This window comes from Bombus flavifrons, chromosome 17 (genome assembly GCF_040668555.2).
Source record: "Bombus flavifrons isolate JBK064 chromosome 17, iyBomFlav1_principal, whole genome shotgun sequence".
NCBI classification, from domain to species: Eukaryota; Metazoa; Arthropoda; class Insecta; order Hymenoptera; family Apidae; genus Bombus; species Bombus flavifrons.
In genome coordinates this window covers 5,512,317-5,530,765 of record NC_138458.1, presented here as the reverse complement: position 1 = coordinate 5,530,765, position 18,449 = coordinate 5,512,317, and the positions used below count along the sequence as shown (strand labels likewise).

Here is an 18,449-nt window from a genome sequence, read left to right as displayed (position 1 = left end):
CAGCAGCTCCTTCGACAAAGGATACCTCTGTCTATAAGTTGCGCGTCTGTGACAGTGTATGCGTCAGTATTGCTTGTTCATATTCTGTTTCTAAACGAAAATTGGACAGGCGTAACGTGCATATGCAACATTGTGAGAAACGTTTGTTATAATTCAGTTAAAAGAGAATATTATCAATGTATTGTTTTTTTGTGAAACGTGAAGAAAAGCAGGATTGTAAAAGCAGGAATATCATACACTTAAAGATTAGAAAATACGACAATACTGTGAATAGAACTGGTATTTGAGTGAATTTCTTTCTTCCTTTATTTATTTCAATTATTTTATTTCTTAGTTCAAGTAAATTTCAAATAAAATACTTAAAATCGAATTAAAATTGAAATAAAATTTAGAGTGCAAAAGGTTAATATCTTTCGTGTTTACTCGCGTCTTTCGTATTTCCTCTGTCGTTACAAACTCGATGTTTCAGCCCAGTCGAAGAGGAAGCCACAGTTTTAAACAAATCTGTATAACTAGTTTTTAGGGATTTTGAAGATTTGATATTCTGTCGAGAAAAGAAGTGCCAGTGCTTGCTAAAACGCCAATGTGTGTTCCTTTTGTCTCTTCTTTCTGTCGAGTAGTTGTTAAGTAACGTCAGAATTAGGCTTCGAACAAAACGGTAAGAATCTTAGGGCGCCAGCATCTTGAAGAAATCAAGTACAAATATGTACAATTAATACAAATCAAAGTCACAGATAGTTAACTACAATTAACAATTGCACTAGCTTTGAACAGATTGGAAGATCGTTAATTTCAGGTGTACAATTAAATCTACAATTCTGCGAATGCTTGTCCTTGTCTCTTCTTTTTGTCGTGTAGTTAACAGCAACGAGGAAATTAGGCTTCGTAGAGAACAGTGAGAATGTTAGGGAGCCAGCATCTTGGAAGAAATCAATTACAAATATGTACAATTAATACAAATCAAAGTCACAGATAGTTAACTACAATTAACAATTGCACAAGCTTCCAACAGATTGGAAGATCGTTAATTTCAGGTGTACAATTAAATCTACAATTCTGCGAATGCTTGTCCTTGTCTCTTCTTTTTGTCGTGTAGTTAACAGCAACGAGGAAATTAGGCTTCGTGGAGAACAGTGAGAATGTTAGGGAGCCAGCATCTTGGAAGAAATCAATTACAAATATGTACAATTAATACAAATCAAAGTGACGGGCAGTTAACTACAATTAACAATTGCACTAGCTTTGAACAGATTGGAAGATCGTTAATTTCAGGTGTACAATTAAATCTACAATTCTGCGAGTGCTTGTCTCTTGTCTCTTCTTTTTGTCGACTAGTTGTTAACTAATGTCAGAATTAGGCTTTGAAGAGAACAGTAAAAATCTTAGGCAGCCAGCATCTTGAAGAAGTCAAGTACAAATATGTAGAATTAATACAAATCAAATTTGAAAAACAATCTACGTCACGAATAGTTAATTACAATGAACAATTACACCTCAACGACATTTTTAATCTTAGCTGTACAATTAAATCTACAATTCTGCGAGTGCTTGTCTCTTGTCTCTTCTTTTTGTCGTGTAGTTAACAGCAATGAGAAAATTAGGCTTCGAAGAGAATGTTATGGAGCCAGCATCTTGGAAGAAATCAATTACAAATATGTACAATTAATATAAATCAAAGTGACGGATAATTAATTACAATTAACAATTGCACGAGCTTCCAACAGGTCGGAAAAACTTTAATTTTAGATGTACAATTAAATCTACAGATCTGTGAGTGCTTGTCTCTTCTTTTTGTCGTGTAGTTAACAGCAATGAGAAAATTAGACTTCGAAGAGAATGTTAGGCAGCCAGCATCTTGAAGAAATCAATTACAAATATGTACAATTAATACAAATCAAAGTGACGGGCAGTTAACTGCAATTAAGAATTGCACGAGCTTCGAGCAAATCGGTAGAACTTCACGCCACTCAACGTCGTCCTTAATCTCAGCTGTACAATTAAATCTACAAATCTGCAAAAGTTCATTTAAGCTTCTTCACGCGCATAATAGCGAACGAACAAGTACTTAGTCGTCAGATCGAAGCTGGTGGATCCAAAGAATGATCGACAGGTGCCATAGAATAATCGCAATTTTTCACTGAAACTTGCCACGCCAAAATAGCGTTAAAAAGCGTTCGGAACATTTAACTGTGAAAAACGACGGTGATTCGGAACGAACGTGATCGAGCCGGTTCGATGGTTCACGAACACCAGCATTTCCCCTCGCTTTCATTATTTCAACTACGAATTCCGTATTGGTAAATACGGGACATCGTGCGCGTATTTTCATCTCATTTAATTCTTCCAAATCATTAATACGCCGCGAAACGGCCAAGGGATTAACGCCGTAACCGGATTTCACGGTTTTAACGATGCCGATGTCGGTTCGCCGTGGAAAAGCGGTCGATTGGTGCTCATTACGCAATAAAGTTGCCACGCCGCGTTCGCAAAATGATCTATTCCCATGACTGGTCTTTCTCTGCTCGCCTGAAATCCACTTGCGCGCCTCCTGCCCCGCCGCCTAAGCGTTCCATCGCTGGTTTCTTCTCGAGAGCCTTCGTAGATCATGTCGCGCGAAAATAAATGATTTCCCCGTTTTTAACGAGATCGTAAATTACGGCGATGCTCCGAGTGTCTGAAAAGCGGCTCGCGAAATCTTGCCAAGAAAAAAAAGAAAGAAAGAGAGGGAAGAAAAAAGAAAAGAAGACCGGCGGAAAATCATGGCTCGAGGGGGAAAAGTCCATCGCTGTGGTCCATCGCTGCGACCTGTTCGAGTTAAAGTTAATGAAAGCATCGAAGAGGTTGGGCAAAAGTGTAGCATAAAGTGGAAACGGTTTGAAAGATTGTTTTGTCAAATAACGTTCACCAATTTGCGACGTCTGCGAAAACCACGCTCGTCATAACGCAGAACATTGCCATTTCTTCGTCAAACGCAGAACATTGCCATTTCTTCGTCAAACGCAGAGATACGCGTGGCTGTTGTAATATAAAATTAAATTGTGACGAAACTATATTGTTTTATTTTCTGTTACGTACGACGGCTGATAGAGAGAATTTGCAGTAAGTTTGCGCGTGGTATAGTCTGTCGTCGTTTCATTATGCGTATTCCTTTTTATGGAAAGTCGGGAATGACACGAGTTGGAAAATCGTCGGCCGTTATTTTTACATTCACTCGTGAATTCCTCGGCGACTGCGAGTTGAGCGAGGCAGTGAAGCGCAGGCGAAGCGCGTCAGTCACGGCTCTTTTCCATTTCCTTCGAAACGACCGATGCTTTGAGCGTTTCTTTCGCGTCGAAGCATCGCGACGCGGTTATTCGAGGTACTCGGTGACTGAAAATTGTCGAAGCACAACCGGCAGTCCTCGGCTTTGTGGATCGTTTTAAGGAAATTAATTAACGAATTCGCACGTTACTTTATGTCTGTGATTTATCCCCTTGGAACCAGGTGTCTCGCAACCGGAGCAGCAACGCTCGGTGGTAAAGAGAAAAAGAAAAAGAAGAGAGAAGCTGAAGAGAGTTGATTAAAAATGTTAAATCGTTGGATAATTGAAAGAGTGAATGGAATAAGAAGGAATTTCTAACGTAATTGTAGACGTTGTTCGCACGGAATTACAACTCGTGATACTTTTACAACTCCACTCTCGTTACATTAATTACGTTTTGTATTTTTAAACTAACTTTCCAAATGTTTAAGAAATATCGTTTAAGAGCTTCGCTGCAACGAAATTTTAATCGTAGCGAAATTTAATTAGCGCCAAGGAGACATTTTTCCTCGAAAGGCAAAGACTTTCGTCAAACACTGAATAAATTCTCGTACAGTTTCGCTACTAATTAACAATTCTTTGATTCTTAAACGCGTGTTTGCTTTATAGATTTGTCCTTGTTAAACAGCGCTTTGGAAACTTTCTTTCCTCGTTTCATCACGATGGAACAAGAACTACAATAACTATAACACTACAATACTTGAAAAATGGCTGATAAAATGAACAGCTTTGAACAGAAACTGGACAAGTCGAAAATGTTAAAAGTCGTGGCGAAACGAAGAGAACTGAATTAAACGCGACTTGTTTAAACAACCACGTTGAGATCTTAGATTTAGAAAGCCATTAGCGTGACAACTGACGGAAGAAATGGGATTTTTCAAAAATGTACCTGGCAAATCTTTCTCGACGCTTCGACTTGTCCGGTTCTCGCGCCAAAAAATGAGAATTTCAATTTACTTTTCTTCTATTTTCTCTCGTATTTCTCAACCAGTTTCCCGGATAACTGGCACGCATTTACTTCCTAGTGGCTGATACGATTTTTCTTTTTCCGAAGAGATTTTGTATCTACGAGAAGAAAGGCACGCGATTAACAGAATACTCGAAACACGTTAACATTAACGTTTGAGAACAAACTATATTTTAGAACAAAAATGGACGAGTTTTAAACATAGCGGATTTTTCTTCCCAAAGGTCAGATCGGGCAAGTGGAAAAATTGTTATGGACCGTACGGCACCGCACAAAAATACGTAAAACTCGAAAGAGCAGAATTTTTGTCACGGGATTCGAATCGCCAGCTTCTACTTAAAAAGCGAATTTACCTGGCAATTTGAGAGGCAAATCGTAAGCATCGAAAGGTTCTGTTGGCGAATATTTCATATCTGGATCGGTCTTTTGTCCCCACGTTGCTTTCTGGGCCATTTGCTCGCCTGTTTTCCACTTCTGGCCAAACACGGTTCAACGGCAAACCGATTTACATTTTGATTTAATTTATTCCATCGTAAACTCATAGCGCTCGGCCGACGTGCACGTGTGTACAAACCGGGTCGCTCGGCCGTCACACGAGCGTGTGGCATCCGCGCTTTTTGCGGTGAAATTAAAAACGTTTAGCCGCTCGAAATTGAAAGCTTCCATGCCACAGGTTCGCAAGAATACACACGCCAGCTTCGTGTATACTTTTGTCCAAGTAAAATAGCCGATAAACTAATAAAATGAATTTCGATAGAATCATTCCAGTCGCCTTACTGAAAATCCATCTCGCGCGATGTTCTTTTTCCAGTCTTCTGCTCCTCCCTTACGTACAGTTTATCGCGTATGCTATAAACATTTAGAATTTTATTTACTGCTTACGAGATATATTTTATTATTATTTATTATTGCTTAGTTTTTGGCTTTCGGTTTTACATCTCTATTTCGCTTCTTATATATCTACCTCCCCTCTTATCCACTCTATTATATTGCACCCACTTAATTATTCTGTCTCCAAAACTATGGCAACTTTTGGGCTTTTGCCTGCTTGCTGTGCTTCCTCATCGTCGTTCCTCCCCGTCTCGTATTGCCCTTCTCTTCTCTATTATCGTTTTTAGTTCTGTTAGTCCTTCTGCAGTCTCGTTTAGTATGTTTTCTGTGTCCTTTGGTCCTCCCGTTATTTCGCATTCTTCCATTACATGTCTCAGGTCTTCTTTTCTCCTTTTACATAGCCTGCATCTTTTTTCTTCCTCTTCTTTCCAGCATTCCCTTGCTTTGGTCTCGTTTGCACATCCGAATCTTGCTAATATTTTTCTGTCCTTCCGCTTCATCCTCCCTTCTAAGTATTTTGGTAACTCTCCTTTGGCGATTTTTCTGTAACGTATGTTATATTTGGATTCCCTTATCCTTTCCCCCTCTCCTCTGCTTCTCTCTTTCTTCTTTCTTCTATAATTTGGTCTACTGTCATCCTTTCTTGCTCTCCTCTTGCTTCCATCTGTGTCCCCCCAATTCTCACCCCTTCTAGTTCCTGCTTCCTCTTTCTTGCTCTTTTCCCTTCTTGGCCATTTCCCCAGTTTCTCTCTCTTTCCTCTATGTACTCCTTTACTAGTTCCTTTTTTGATTCTATGGCTTTCCCTTCATACCTTGCTGCTCTTCTTAGTGCTTTCTCTTTGATTTCTGTTAGCTTGCATTCTTCTATCAATATATAATTTGGTGTTGTCATATCTAAACCTAAGATCCATTTCACATATCTTCTTTGTATACTATCTGGTCTTTCTTCCATGTTCCAGCCTCATACCTCTGCTGCAAACAGCGTGCTTACGAGATACATTAGGTTGGCAACTAAGTGATTGCGGGTTTTGTCAATATCACCTAATAACAAAGTCCGCAATCACTTAGTTGCCGACCCAATAGATCTCGTGCAAATATAAATCGCGTAAGAACCACGTTACAAATAGAAGTTTCAGAATAGTTTCGCTACTTTTGATGGTATCGCGTTAGCGTGGAGAGAAAGTTTGTCGCTGGTAATTGAGATTATTTCAATTTTAAAAATTATTTATTGTATTCACATGTGACGAATAAGTCAGCAGCGAATTAAGCAGTTGGCTGTGTTTCACGAGTATACTTTTTGCCACACGTTTTAGGAACACGCTTTTCAAATAGGTCGCAACAGCTAACCGTTTAACGAATGAATAAATTAATTATCGATATGAAATTATGCATAAAAAATAATACAAGTCTGATGAACTAATTGGTTTGAACGGCGAATAAAATAAAAATTGCCTGGTTAAAAATAGCTTATTATTTGTTATTCGATAAAAATATGTTGCTTGCACAGTGCGTGAATGTTTCTGGGAGGAATGTAACTTTTGAGAAAATTTCGTGCAATTCTTCCACGTCAAATGAACGTCGTGTTTTGTCATGTTAATACGTGCAAATGTGTAAATTTAATTTTCACGAATTACAAATGCGCGGTGCACTAAATTAACCATTATGACGTCACATCGTACGCTTCTAACGCAACTGTACGAAATTCGTTATCATTTCCATTTACGCACAGCCTGACGTATAATGTCTGTCACGTACAATTAATTTCTGTTAATTAACGTTGTTATCGAAAAATATTATATATCATAAATTTGAATATTTGTACGTTTGATCATCGCACTAGCGTACCGAGTTATTTACATTCGACGAACATAGTTCCCTTTGATAACAGATGGAACAGAGGAATTTGTTAAAATTCGTACAACAGCGGCAGGAAAATGTAATCTTCTTGTTTTACCGGATAAAAGAATCTCGGTGTATATCTGAGCCTTTTATTTTTTGACGAACGAGTTTCGCCGATTAAATTGTTTGTCACGCTACGCTAGTTTCCCTACATTTTCTATTTCTACGTAAAAAATAGAAGGAAACAGCACGGCTGGTTGAACAAGAAAAATTAACTATTTTCAACCATTTGCAAACTTTTCCTATTTTCTTATTTTCTCATTGATCTTAGACTAAATTGTACAATTAACAGATACAATTAACCAATCGATAGTAGATTCTACAAATAGAATCGTTTTAGAAGATTAATAATACAATATAGAAGTAGAATTATCATAAATCAACGAACAGTAGAATATTTAAATAGAATTATTAAAAATCAACGAATTATGGTTATACAAGCAAAACTATTCTAAATCAATTGATAGTAGATTATACAAGTAGAATCGTTTTAAAAGATTAATGATACAATATACAAGTAGAATTATCATAAATCAACGAACAGTAGAATATTCAAATAGAATTATTATAAATCGACGAATTATGGTTATACAAACAAAACTATTATAAATCAATCGATAGTAGATTATACAAGTAGAATCGTTTTAAAAGATTAATGATACAATATACAAGTAGAATTATCATAAATCAACGAACAGTAGAATATTCAAATAGAATTATTATAAATCAACGAATTATGGTTATACAAGCAAAACTATTATAAATCAATCGATAGTAGATTATACAAGTAGAATCGTTTTAGAAGATTAATAATACAATATACAAGTAGAATTATCATAAATCAACGAACAGTGAAATATTCAAATAGAATTATTATAAATCAACGAATTATGGTTATACAAACAAAACTATTATAAATCAATCGATGGTAGATTATACAAGTAGAATCGTTTTAAAAGATTAATGATACAATATACAAGTAGAATTATCATAAATCCACGAACAGTAGAATATTCAAATAGAATTATTATAAATCAACGAATTATGGTTATACAAACAAAACTATTATAAATCAATTGATAGTAGATTATACAAGTAGAATCGTTTTAGAAGATTAATAATACAATATACAAGTAGAATTATCATAAATCAACGAACAGTAGAATATTCAAATAGAATTATTATAAATCAACGAATTATGGTTATACAAGCAAAACTATTATAAACCAATCGATGGTAGACTACACAAGTAGAATCGTTTCAGAAGATTAATGATACAATATACAAGTAGAATTATCATAAATCAACGAACAGTAGAATATTCAAATAGAATTATTATAAATTAGCGAATAATATTTATACAAGCAAAACTGTTATGAATCAATCGATGGTAGACTACAGAAGTAGAACTGTTACAAAAGCAACGTCACGATTACGTGATATTATTTTCCAACTGTTTGAAAACGATGATGAAAATGACGATTACAGCTGTCTCGAGGTTCGACCAAATTACGCAATCGCCAAAACTAATCATTTTATTTATATTAAATTATTACAAATTAAGATTACACATAACAAGTTACACATGGAATTATCAGAATTTCAGCATTTTAATTCTACGTATCGTATTATTTTTCCACTGTTTCATCCGACTATCTTCGTCGTCCATTTTCCAACAACTCTCGAAACGTGCACCTCGTGTGATTTAAGAGTGTCAAGTCCACCGGTAGACCACCGGCAAGCGTAAGAATAAGAAGGAAACGACGAAAGAAGAAACCTTTCAGCCTCGATGGTCTGAGGGAAAAAAGCAATTTCGAAAGTAGATCTTGGGGAAAGCAATTCGAAAGCACGAGATACCGACACCTTCGCTACCTTTTTCGACATCTTTAGTTCAACCTGCCGTGAAAAATTAATAATGTGGTATTATTGGACACGGTCAGGGTCGAGTGTTCCAAGGAAACTCTATCGATCAGGTTTTAATAAATGACAAGCGTTTTTAGGAAAATTCACGCCACGTTATTTCGTTCGGATCCTACGATTCTTCATCCTCCGTAAAAATCCACTGCACTTACGTTTCGTATTTTATCGAGCTGAAGTTGTTTCCTAAATTTGCATCTTTCTCCTCTTCGTTTCGGCCAAATTCCCATCGATATGTTCGTATAATTGCAAAGTTTGCAAAATTTCAAGCATAGTAAAATAATTTCCATTATGCAAGATTTATGTTGAGGAAAGGAAGAATTTTTCCAAATCCGACAGATATGAAAATTTGTCGCTCTTTCGTCCATAAATCTACGTATTCGTGATAGTGATTTTCTTTTTCAATTAGCCAATTAGGCTCGGCGGTACAGTCACATAAATCTCGCCTTTGCAAGTTTGCAAAACTGGACGTAACAGCTGATCAACTTGGAATTAAAAAATATTTCACAACTCGCTCCAATTTCAAATTTGTCCGCATCGGGTAGCTTCTTTTTCTAATTGCGTAACTTTTTCGACACTTTGTTAGCAGAAAGCAAACTAAAATAACTTTCGAACTAAAACATGGAATCGTATGGAAACAAGAGAAGAAAGAATAAGAAACGAAAGGGAACAGAGAATCGTAAGAGCACGTCGTGCAGATATTCAAAGCAGCTTGGAAAAAACACCAACACCACGAATAGCCTAACATTTTAAAGGATTCGATCTCCTCTTCTCTATACGATTTCCATCGTACTTTTGTCGTTCCAAGTGTCAAAGGATGGCACACGAGAAACTTTTTCGTGCCTTCGAGAAATCGCGACTATTTTTAACAGGATCCCGCTCGTCCATCTCCTTATGTCCGCGGGCTGCGACCTCTTATCCTTCGACTTGTGCCACCCCCTAGGGATACAACGAGAGAAGTCGAGACGTTCCTTCGATCCTTCCTATCCTTTCCTCGTCAACTTCTTATTTCCTGCCACGTGGCTTCTATTCTGCTAACGCGCCACAATTCCGCCTTTCCCCGTGCAACGTAACATCGTCCAGAAATTCCAATCTAAAGTTTAACTGCTAGAAATTTCCCTCTGCGAGTCGGATCTCGCTGAGAATTTATCAGCAAGTTGCTAACGTTTTTTAGCAACAGATACAGTCCGCGGGTGTTTCGCGTGTATTTGGTAGGATTGCAAGGATATGGTCGAGTCGGAATGAATTTCTCGCGGTTCCAAGTGACCAGGGAAGGTGGGTTGGCTTGTTATAGAATATTGTTATAAATAATGTGCAACAGGATGCGGCCTAGTAACACCTACAAGCGGCCACGAGGCGACTCCTTGTGAAAAAATAAGAGGAAAATGTGGGACCAAATTTGTTCGCTCAAGGTTTTTGGGAAAATCGTGTCTGAAAATTTGTCAAGTATACTTTCGATTATTTAGTCCAGCTGGACAAATTGTAAAGTAGAAATTAAATAATAATAAAAAAAATATTATTGAACTCGCAAAATTAATGCTCGCAGTGTTGAGTCGTAAGCCACGTCTGACTGCGATAATCTAAGTTAGATTCGAGTTGAGTCACTTGGTCTCAGTGCCACTTAATGATCAAATTATGTTTTATAACACATACCTCTACATACGACGTTCTTCTGGCAAATATTTGAAATTTATCTTGAAGTTGCTCTCGAAAATATTCTAAATTCATCTTCGAAAAATCGTGGTGGAGTTTTCGTGTACAAAGTTGCCAAAGCATTTCGAACCTGCTAATTCTAATTTGCCTGATGCCGTTTCTTTTGTCTGTAGGCGAAGTATATCTATATCGTTGGAGATGTGTGAAGCAGCAAGCGAAATACAATAAAGATATTGTTTCGTCAGAGTTCGTGATACGAATGCAACGTTTGAATCGCGAATTCAGACTCCGTTGCAGTTTCGTGGCCAGCGAACCGTGCATTTTCTCCGACTAATCTGATCATTTCGTCACTATCAGCGTCCATTGTACATCGTCGAATATTATCACGAAAACTACTGTATATAGCAGAGAATTTCAGATGCTATCGATATTTGATACAAACGCTCGCTGAGTGTTCGTCAAGCATTGTCTTCCACCCTAACTTTTGTCAAGTTGACAGTGACGCTGAATTATATTAAATTCGTAAAGTACACGTACAATCGTCGTATCATCCTCGTTCGTAGACGATTCGAATAATTGTACAGGGCGATTCATTTTTGTAATAGTTTAACGATATTTCACATCAAAATGTATAATTGTCTTCTACCCTAACTTTTGTCAAGTTGACAGTGATGCTGAATTATATTAAATTCGTAAAGTACACGTACAATCGTCGTACCATCCTCGTTCGTAGACGATTCGAATAATTATACAGGACGATTCATTTTTGTAATAGTTTAACGATATTTCACATCAAAATGTATAATTGTCTTCTACCCTAACTCGTGTCAAGTTGACAGTGACGCTGAATTATATTAAATTCGTAAAGTACACGTACAATCGTCGTATCATCCTCGTTCGTAGACGATTCGAATAATTATACAGGGCGATTCATTTTTGTAATAGTTTAACGATATTTCACATCAAAATGTATAATTGTCTTCTACCCTAACTCGTGTCAAGTTGACAGTCATGCTGAATTATATTAAATTCGTAAAGTACACGTACAATCGTCGTATCATCCTCGTTCGTAGACGATTCGAATAATTATACAGGGCGATTCATTTTTGTAATAGTTTAACGATATTTCACATCAAAATGTATAATTGTCTTCTACCCTAACTTGTGTCAAGTTGACAGTGACGCTGAATTATATTAAATTCGTAAAGTACACGTACAATCGTCGTATCATCCTCGTTCGTAGACGATTCGAATAATTATACAGGGCGATTCATTTTTGTAATAGTTTAACGATATTTCACATCAAAATGTATAATTGTCTTCTACCCTAACTTTTGTCAAGTTGACAGTGACGCTGAATTATATTAAATTCGTAAAGTACACGTACAATCGTCGTATCATCCTCGTTCGTAGACGATTCGAATAATTGTACAGGGCGATTCATTTTTGTAATAGTTTAACGATATTTCACATCAAAATGTATAATTGTCTTCTACCCTAACTCGTGTCAAGTTGACCAATTTTTATAAAATTATATATTTTTATATATTTTTATACTTTATACTTATTTATATTTATACTTTATTTATACTACTTAATTATATATTCTATACAATTATTATAAAAATGAATCCTGCTGTGTAATAAATAAATAAACAAATAAATAAATTTGTACAAGTGCAGCTATTAATTGTCATAATTAAATATAGCTAGTAATTATTACAATTAAATACTGCCAATGTAAAAGTTGAATCTCTCGTATGTTTCGTACGTTGCTACCACAGCCACATACACCGGGTGTCCAAATATTTATGCACACGATACTGTATATACCATCCACTTATGTGTGTGTGTATATATATATATAACTTATGTTATGTAGGGACACGATCGTCATTTCGTTTCCTGATCGAACGAGGGAAATCTTGTTAAGGAAAGGGATCAAGGATTGCGTTTAGGGTTATTGCTCGAAGGAAACCGAACGATTTAATGGGCTCGTCCAGGTTCTCTGATCCGACTGCAGGTACGAGGTATTGTCTTTATCGACGTTTTCAGTGAAAATATGTCAAACCGATATTTCGAACGACGGGCAGCCGATGCTTTTAACCGTCGATTAATTTTGAAATTTATGTCAAGACACTGGAGGTTGCGATCGATCGGCAGCTTTTATTTGGCGCTCTCACTCGTCTTCCGCATCTACGATTACCGATCTCCGCATCCCGACGGTTAAGCAAATAGAAAAAATACCTGAATTTCATCAGCTTATGGGTTTCTTCATTTGCTAAACGCAGCAAAGTAATAAAAAACCTGGTACTCAGATTGTATAGAAATTGTGCTATACATTTGTATTATTTCTACCCTGCACGTTATTATTTGCTACTACAAATTACATAGCAGAGAACGTACATGGATTTTAGTTTGGTGGAAATGGTATTTCTTCAATTCTGAATTAGCAGGAATATCAATTATCAAGTTTCACATGAACATTTATAACATGTTCGTAGCACAGATTGCTCCAAGTTTTCGTTCAAGTTCGGATCAGCGAGGAAACACGCAATCGTCAAAAGTGGTTTCTATAATTGACCTTCTATATGGCCACTTATTCATATAATAGCAACATTTTCATCCGTGTCATAAATTTAACGCGGTTCGCTAACCTTCGCACACAGTCTGCACACAAATTAAGAAAAAAAAAAAAAAAAGAAAAGAAAAAAGGAAGGAAACGAATAAGGGCAGGCAATTGCTCTCCGTACTTAAGAGAAAGCGCGAATGAATCAATATCCAATAAATCGGCAGACGAGTAGCTACTCACCCTGCAGAAGCTGGTGATGGAGGATATCTGAAACAGAAAGCAGAAAGGAACGATCAATCGTTGGAATACCAAGCGAAATAGCACAGCGATAAATAATTGGATATCCAACTTCGAGATCGGATCATCGTACCGAATATTCCCACACACTGGAAGCCTCTTTTTGATTATGGCCAGTCCAATGACTTCATAATATCATAAATATGATACAATGTAGAAATAATAGTGTTTAACACTAGAACTACCACACCAGTCAAACCGACTGGTTTTACCATTTTATTTTCGAATTCTTACTTTGTGTTGCAACGTAATGACTTTTGCAACGATAACTGAAAGAATAATATAATGAATTTTATTTTGTTTTTATGTATTCAAACTGAAAATAATTTTGTATCAGGGTACTTATACCAATAGCAGTGAAAATGACTGGTACTTGTCAAAGTGTACAGGAGTCCTGCACTTTGTTTATCGGACCCCAATTAACCAGCAACTTGCCACGCGTTTTTCAAATGTTTACCGCGTATCATTCGATAAAACGATATCAGTTATCAGAAAAATTGCGGCTCGATCGCTGAATCGCTAGAAATGCCACAGCAATCAAAACGTCTGGTTCTACAATTTTATAAATGTGCCAACCCTCGTTTAGGTCGATCATGGTCGCAGCTCTAGCGTTAACGTGGTGTTCAGTCATCAAGTTGGAATAATTCTAATAATATTGGAATAATAATATTATCAAACACGTACAATTAATAAATTCTATCAGAGTTCGTTCGCGTCTTTCAATTGAACCATCGAATGGAAAATATTGGAAGCTTTAAATGTTCCTAATTCGACGAACATAGTGTCATCTCTCGTACAATCAGAACGAATATTATTATTCAGACTTTACAAGTACAAATAACAAACTACCAATAGTAGTTGCTTCTCTCAAGTAACTGGAGCAAGTTTGACAATAGAAGAAAAGGAATTTTGCAAGTAAATTTCCTGATCGGCCGAGTAAACTCGTGCTGTGCAAATCGTCACGAAACGATGATTAAATACAAAGATGGAATGAAGAAAATGACCAAACTTCGTCTCCTACATATATATATATATATAGATACTGCGGAAGAACATTTTAATTAAAGAGATCCGTGTACGCCTAATCTTTTAAAAACAAGCTGCACAGCTCGAGTGGAAAGAGGGCAGCGAGCGAATTGAAATTCAAAAGTCGTCTGCAGACAGAAACGTCGACGACGAAGGAATAAGGAAGCTCTTCGAGGAGCTGGTCGCTAGGCGAAGAGCCTGCAGGAGCTTCTCTACGAAAAACTTTCGTCCTGATTATCATAAGAAGTTTCGCGATGCTCGAAAGAAAAGAAAAAGAGGAGATCGGCCGTTTTACGTATTCCTCGACGTTACAGCGACCGAACTTGTGTGTACACCACCACCGTGGAATTAGATAACCGAGCTGACTTGTCTTCGAGCGTCGTCGCTCGCACGCTTTTGCTAATGGCGCGCTCTTTTAAATTCCTCGCGATCCTCCATTTTGTAACTTTCGTCTGGCAAAGGGGATGGGACAGGAGGGTGGTGGGACGATTTTAAAACGCCAGACTTTCTAGGTCGGCCGGAATTAGACGCGAATATAGGAACAGCACGGTTTGAGGCAGTTGCTTAAAAAATACACGGTGTCCCAGTTCTTCTTAGGAAAACGGTGTCAGGGTATCGTACGAGTGGAGATAAGAAAAACGTTGTACAAGCGTAGCTTCGTAAATGTTGACACGTAATCGAAGGCTTTGCACAGCAGCGACCAAGCGGCTGCGATTCAGTACGCGTAGATTTTGTCATTTTCTTCTGTCGTTATTTGTTAAATGTTCTTCTTCATAGACGTAGTATTAATAATAATAATAATAGTAGTAAATATTAATAAATGTAAATGAACTGTAAATGAGACATTTTTCATTCCAAAGGCGAAACGATTAATATTCTTACGTTGCACGGATCGTCTGGCAGTGTAAAAGAGTTCGAAGCGATCGAGGTTGCTCAATTTAAAGTGATTTTACGCACAGTATTTTACGATCAGCCATGAAATTTAATTCGCTACAAGCGTTTGATGAAAGAGAAATGCAAAGATCGTGCGATTCACCGTGTATCGATCTTATTAAATTGGTTCCAGTTGACCCAATTTCCGACGTTTCTTCGTATAACGAATTGTCCCCGTTTCAGTTTCAACTCTCACTCTCGCGCTCCTCGCAAATAAGGAGAATTAAGCCGAGACAAGTTCGTTGAATTTTAATTTAACGAGCGAAATCTGTTGGGTCAAGGCCGAGAGAGCATTTTACATTGCAGAAAACTGTTTCGTTAAATGTTAATTAACGTTCAGATCCGCCATCCGGAGAATAAATCAAGGAGAACATAGGCCATTAAAAATAAGTAAACGCGTTTCTCTCCACCTTCTGCTTTCCCTTCTTTAACATATCTTATTGCTGCGAGTAAATGACTTTATTCTTAATCGAAAGAGCTAGAGAAAATGGGAAGCTCGTTTCACTATTTTCATTCTCGTTCCCCTGCTTTTTCCCCCCTGTTACTCGTTTCTATTATACGTCTACCGTCGACTTTTAAACTAAAGAAATTTCACCCCCTCGTGCTTCTTCTTACGCATTTCATCTGCACGAAAATACCACTGCAAACGGGAAATTAGAAAATTACATTTGTTGGATATTTTCCATTCCCCTTGCAATTTTCCTATTTCCCGTGGACAAGCAAGCAAGCTCGTTCATATCGACGCCTAATTGTTTTACCATTGCAAGCTCCCAAACAGCGTGGAAAAATCCTGAAAAATTCACCGGAAACCTCGCTACGCGATACGATCAGCTGTTCGAAAGATTCTTCGCGGGAATAAAAATTCTGACTGTAAAGAATCGCGAGCCGAGACAAAGTACGAGAAAATTGTCTATTAAACGAAAGACTGACAGATAGAAATCGAAGAAACACGACCAGATGCAATACAACTTTGTCAATGAAACGACCATTCGCATCGTCCGCTATCTCGCTACACAGTTATCAGTTCTGCAAGTATGAAACCGGAATTTGCCTATAGATGGCCCTAGCTGATAATGTAGTTATCACTAAACTGCGTCATTGATGCCAAAAGTCTTTGTTGACATCTCACAAACATTTTCCACTCAGAACAATACAAGTTTCATACAACAGTATAGTTTGTAATAGCGTTGAACATGTCAAATTTTGTGCCTGGAAACTACGATTTGCGGACAGCATTGATTTTCTGTTACCATTTGAAGAAAACTGCTACAGAATCGCATCGAATGCTTGTCGAAGCTTACGGTGAGCATGCTCTTGGTAAATCACAGTGCTTTGAGCGGTTTAAAAAATTCAGAAGTGGCAATTTTGACGCGAGGAACGAAGAACGTGGAAGACCACCGAAAAAGTTTCAAGACAGCGAATTGCAAGCATTGCTGGATGAGGATGACGCTCAAACGCAACAAAAACTCGCTGATCAATTAAACGTGACACGAGAAGCCGTCTCCATACGTTCGAAAGCCATGGGAAAGATCCAGAAGGTGGGAAAATGGGTTCCACATGAACTGAATGAAAGACAGCAGGAAAACCGAAAAACCACTTGCGAAATGCTGCTCGCCAGATACAAAAGAAAGTCATTTCTCCACCGAATTGTGACTGGCGAAGAAAAGTGGATATATTTTGAGAATCCTAAGCGTGAAAGATCATGGGTAGCTCCAGGCGAACCAGCGACATCGACTACAAGACCAAATCGCTATGGATGGAAGACAATGCTCTGTGTTTGGTGGGATCAGAAGGGTGTGATCTATTATGAGCTGTTAAAACCTGGCGAAACCGTTAATACTGAGCGCTGCCGACAACAAATGATCGATTTGAATCAATCTTTGCGTGAAAAACGACCAGAATATCAAAAAAGGCAACACAAAGTAATTTTGCTTCATGATAATGCACCATCGCAAGCAAAACCGGTCAAGGAAACGATCGAAGCGTTCAGTTGGGAAATACTTTCGCACGCGGCTTACTCACCAGACTTGGCTCCGTCCGATTACTATTTATTTGCATCGATGGGACACGCACTTTCTGACCAGCACTTCACTTCTTACGAAAATGTACGAAAATGGCTCGATGACTGGTTTGCCTCAAAAGAGCGACAGTTTTTCTGGCGTGGCATCCACCAATTGCCAGACAGGTGGGAAAAATGTATAGCTAGCGATGGGCAATACTTCGCATAAAATATTTTTAATCATTTTCATACAATAAACGTGTATTTTCTATACAAAAATTCCGGTTTCATATTTACATACGTGGTAAAACGATCGGATATTAAAAATCCAAGATGCGATATTAAAACTTGGGAATGAGATACTCTCTTTTTCTGTCGCCTGGTCGATCGCAATGGGGCGAAATAAAAATCGAGCGGATTAAAGGAAAAGTAGCATCGCGGTAATAACAATGGTTGCTGGTTGGAAGCGTTGCCCGAATACCGCTGGCTTTCCACGTTTTAATGAAAGTCCTTTCTCCGAAACGTAATGAACTTGACCGAACTTTATCGTCGCGAGTTGATCAGCGAATTTAATCGGCCGCCAGCGAAGCGGATAACCGATCAGAGGCGAACAATGGACTTACCAAGTTGCCTGGTCGTGGCGGTAGTTACGTGATAACTGGCAAATCAAGCTCTGTGAGGCGTGTGCATGTACGCCAGGGCTTGTTAAAGTTGTTGGAAATTTTTCTTATTTCGGGAAACTATCGCGTTAAGGTACAGCGAGTAATCCGTTTATTGAAAGTCAGTCAGACTTAATATGAATATAATTGTTCGCTTGTAAGGAATTGTACAGGGCGCTTAAAGGAGAAACCTATGGCTTTAAACATCGATAATTCGATGTTCGTTTGCGCGACAAGTTAAAAGATTCGAATAGAAAGAAACATGAGAAAAGCTAAGTACAAATATGTACGCTACGTATTAAAATTAAATTGGAACAAACAACGGATAGAAATAAAGAATCGAAGTTTTATTCACCATCGATGGATAGATATCCGATCGAACGAGTATTTACTGG

The 18,449-nt window shown here is 37.7% G+C and overlaps 1 protein-coding gene and 1 long non-coding RNA gene across 12 annotated transcripts in view; one reads left to right on the top strand and one right to left on the bottom strand.

Annotated features, from left to right (window-relative positions):
- Nrx-1 (neurexin 1) overlaps positions 1 to 18,449 on the bottom strand; it is a 629,819-nt gene that overhangs the window by 275,749 nt on the left and 335,621 nt on the right. For all 11 annotated transcript variants that reach the window (XM_069131031.1, XM_069131033.1, XM_069131034.1 and 8 more), the window contains one exon: positions 13,381 to 13,407. In XM_069131031.1, the coding sequence (XP_068987132.1) occupies positions 13,381 to 13,407 (27 nt within the window). The remainder of the gene's footprint in view (positions 1 to 13,380; positions 13,408 to 18,449) is intronic.
- Positions 1 to 18,449, top strand: part of LOC138188896 (uncharacterized) — a 109,969-nt gene that overhangs the window by 55,628 nt on the left and 35,892 nt on the right. The gene's annotated exons all lie outside the window — the stretch shown is intronic.